Below are 3,815 nucleotides of genomic sequence, written 5' to 3'. Positions count from 1 at the left end.
AATGTACTTATTAATGTATGCATAACACCTTTAGCAGACAATATAATTTAAACACTAGAATTAGGTTTTAGGCTGATACATTATAATTTACTGCAGTAATGTAAGTCACATAGATATGTTGTTATGATACTATAATGATTAGTCTCCTTATTTCATCCTGTTGAAGCATTATTTTGGTACTTTGCCTTCTTTATGAATTATTGAAAAAGCATTTAATGTAACTGTTTAATTTCAGATCATCCAGTTTTGGCAGCCGATTGTGTTCATTCAAGTGGTTTCCTCTCCTGACAAGAAGTTTTGTATTCAAGTCAAAATACAGCCATACCAAGCCTCCTTGCTTACACAGTAAATATTTATAGCTACACATGCCATGGGAAATTCCAACAAAAAGCCAAAATTGTCTACAGTTACAGGTAGTAAACGACTTCATGCTAAATAAATAAAGTGTTGTTATTTGATATAAACTAGATCTGATTAAATCCTGTATAAATATGTGATAATCTAGCAAAACAATGATATTATGTTGTGATTTTATGTCAACAGGTAGAGGAATCCTTTAATGTACATTATCAGAAATTGTTTTTTTGTTTATTTTTATGAGTTTGGGTTATTACATGTTCCTATAAGTAGATAATCTGACTAACACGTACTTTTGTTTTCAGATTTAGAACATATAGGTATTTAAAATCATATGTGAATTTTATAGCAGTATTTATCTGTTTTAGGCAGTTTAAATAATGTTGTTTCCCTTGTTCTGTAGGAAATCATGAAGCTGAGATGTGCTATGGAGGAGAAGCTGATCTACACAAACTTGTTGCTGGCTGTGAGAAGAATCCAGGTCACAAACGTTTTATACCTCTTAAAGATTTCAACATAAATTATCTCCCCTCACGTTACCAGGACGACCTTATGTTTGAGACAATCTTAATATTGGCAGCCCTAACTGTCCAGGTAAAGACTGAATTCACCAGTCTAGAGAGACCAGAGTTTTACCCAGACACTCAACTTCCATATCCATGTTATAATGACAGAGGACGTCACGTGATGAGGTTAGGGACGGGGAGGGTGTATGGTGTGTACAAAAACACAGAGAGTGACAAAACTTGTCGTTGTGCCAAGTGTCAAGTCTCTGCCACACCCAGCAAAGTGTGGGGGCAGGTGAATGTGTTGACAGCCACACACGTGGTGTTTGATGACAGTGAGGCGAGACAGACCAGGTGTGTTTTAGGTTTTGATGACAAGGAAAGTCCAGTGGTCAGTCTTGATGGCTGGGAGGTGGGTGTGGGTGCGGCAGACATTGAGGGAGACTGGTGTGAGTTGAGTTATGTGACATGTGACTTAAAGTTGGTTGATGAACTGGACAAGATGTTGCAGCGCTTTGTTGATCTATGTGGGGAAGTAAGGAACAAATACACGAGATTTGTTGATGTGGACAAGTTGACCGTTATAGTGTCACATCCTCATGGCTGTCCTAAACAGGTCTCTGTAGGAAAATGGACACACGAACATAAGAGGGATGGCTACTTCACCAGGTACTGGTACACAACATGTACATGTTCTGGCTCCAGTGGAGCGTATGTCTTCAGACTGGCATATGACAGAATGTGGTATGGCCATCCTCACAGTGGATGTGACTCTAAAGGAAATTATAGTGGGGACGTGTGTTAATGATGTAACTTTTAGTTCTCTCCCCTTGTCTACACAATGTAAACAAACAAAATGGCGGAACCTTTCCCGTCATTAAACTGATTGTGTTAAGCCTTGCATGTGATGTAAACATTTTATCACATTAAAATGATTAAAACAAATGTTTTGATTGATGTAAACCATTTAATCGAATTTATTTGCATGTACATTGATGGATTTTTTTTCCTAATATTTTAAATAATTTACTTACAACTTTTGTCGGCAAACTGTTGTCATAAACATGATAGGCTGGCTATTACCTGTAAATTAATTGTAACCATTATTCCATATGTCATATTCATACAGTTTACAAAATGTTCACACTAAACGACATTAAATGGTAAAAGAAAATATTCTTCTACTGTTGTTATTTTAATCTTTGCTGTCTGTTGATGTTTAAGTTGTTGTTAAACAGCGCATGTTGTGATGTCGGCAGGCTGTCATGTGTTGTAAGTTTACAACAAAGTCGATTTGTTTGTGCCCAATACACCTGTTAGACTAGTTTGAATGAGATAATTAGAAAAAGGTGGGATTTTAATCATTTAAAAATATCTGACACATTAAATGCTATATTTAGATATTCCGTCGCTTCTAGACCTGCTCCAAAAGAAATAAAAAGTAATATGATGCTGTCATTGGCTGATATTTGTGTAAACAATTTAAATGACTAGAAACAATCTGACTGTGATATTATAAAACAACTTTGAAAAAGTTGCTAGATTGGCAGTGATAAAACTACTAATGTGACTTTAAAACACTGAGTCAAAGTTTTCAAACATGAAATCTGTAAAGCAGGGCGTTAATTAGCAACTGGAGAAATGGGACGACAAGGTCGAGTAAAATAGTAAGTGCTTATACCTAAAGGTATGTCATGACATATACCTATAGGCCTGCTATTACCCGTAAATTTAATGAAGCCTACCATTATAAATGTCCATATTCATACTGTTTGTATTTTTTTACAAATTGTTCACACTAAACGACATTAAATGGTAAAAGAAAAAAGTTTCTTCTGTTATTTTAATGTCTTCTGTCTGTTGATGTTATCATGTGTACATTTTTGTTAAACACAGTCTGTTGTGATGTGGATCTTTGCGCCATGCTGTCATGAGTTGTAAGTTTAAACTTTAAAACAAAATGAAGTTGCTAATGCCTATACGCTGTTAAGGGCTAATGTGAATAAGAACATTTGAATTCTTAGAACATTAGATAGTGTAGTTTGATATTTCGTCTCTTATAGACCTGCTCCAATAGAAATGTAAAATGAGATTAGATTTTGTTGCTGTGATTGACTAATATTTGTCTAAACTTTTTTGCCATTCAAATTTACTAGACATCGTTGAACAAATTGATGGTGAACTTGTGAAAAACTTAAATAAAAGTTGATCGATCGGTATTGGTATAGCCTACAAAACTAGTATTACTTTAAAACAGTAAACATATCAAACTTTTAAAAAAGGAGAACTGTAAAACAGAATAGCAAATATTTACACAGTTGTTTCCCGTTTGATTTTAAAAATCACTAATCTTGTTTAATCAACTCGATAAACACCATTATTTATGTTATCACTAAATTCATGTAAATTATGTACTATCTCAACACCAAATCCATAACTAAGCTCTGTGGATGTAGAATTAAGTTCCCCTTCAAAAAACCGGAGGGTCTGTGACGCAAGTGAAGTAGAGTTCACCTCTTTCAATGACATCGTTCTGTGACATCGCATATGAAGGAATAGTGTGGTCAGCGCTATGCCCAGACGCCTTTACTTTCTCTAACGTCAGAGCTGGGTGGGCTCTGGGATGTTCTACTGATTTGAACCAGGATTCAAACTACAGACTTACGGGTTAGCAGTCTAGCTCTCTACTGCTACACCACTCAGTCCGATGAATGAGAAATACCAGATACGTTTGATATGTATGTTGGGCCGGAGTATCCAACAGCTCCTTGATTTCCCAAGGCGTTGGGCTGAATTTATATTCAAGCGAAAACTTAAGGGAATAGCTTACGTCCAGCATCCACAACCCAGTCATGTTCAGGCAAGCTCACCCTGTATTCCATGTGCATGAGCAATGGACTCTTTTAGGTGCTGTCAACCCAACTGGAATACGGGCCTTTTCATTTTTACTTA

The 3,815-nt window shown here is 35.9% G+C and overlaps 1 protein-coding gene across 1 annotated transcript; it reads left to right on the top strand.

The window, feature by feature from the left end:
- Positions 1-229: 229 nt before the first annotated feature.
- On the top strand, positions 230-2,357 carry LOC131935638 (uncharacterized). The gene is made up of 2 exons (XM_059292145.1): positions 230-413; positions 761-2,357. The coding sequence occupies exons 1-2, from the start codon at positions 371-373 to the stop codon at positions 1,666-1,668; spliced, it is 951 nt and encodes a 316-aa protein (XP_059148128.1). The 5' UTR covers positions 230-370; the 3' UTR covers positions 1,669-2,357.
- Positions 2,358-3,815: the final 1,458 nt, after the last annotated feature.

Source organism: Physella acuta, unplaced genomic scaffold (genome assembly GCF_028476545.2).
Source record: "Physella acuta isolate Inbredline_101_S28 unplaced genomic scaffold, ASM2847654v3 ptg000150l, whole genome shotgun sequence".
In the NCBI taxonomy this organism is placed as follows: Eukaryota; Metazoa; Mollusca; class Gastropoda; family Physidae; genus Physella; species Physella acuta.
This window is presented reverse-complemented; position numbering and strand designations above follow the sequence as displayed.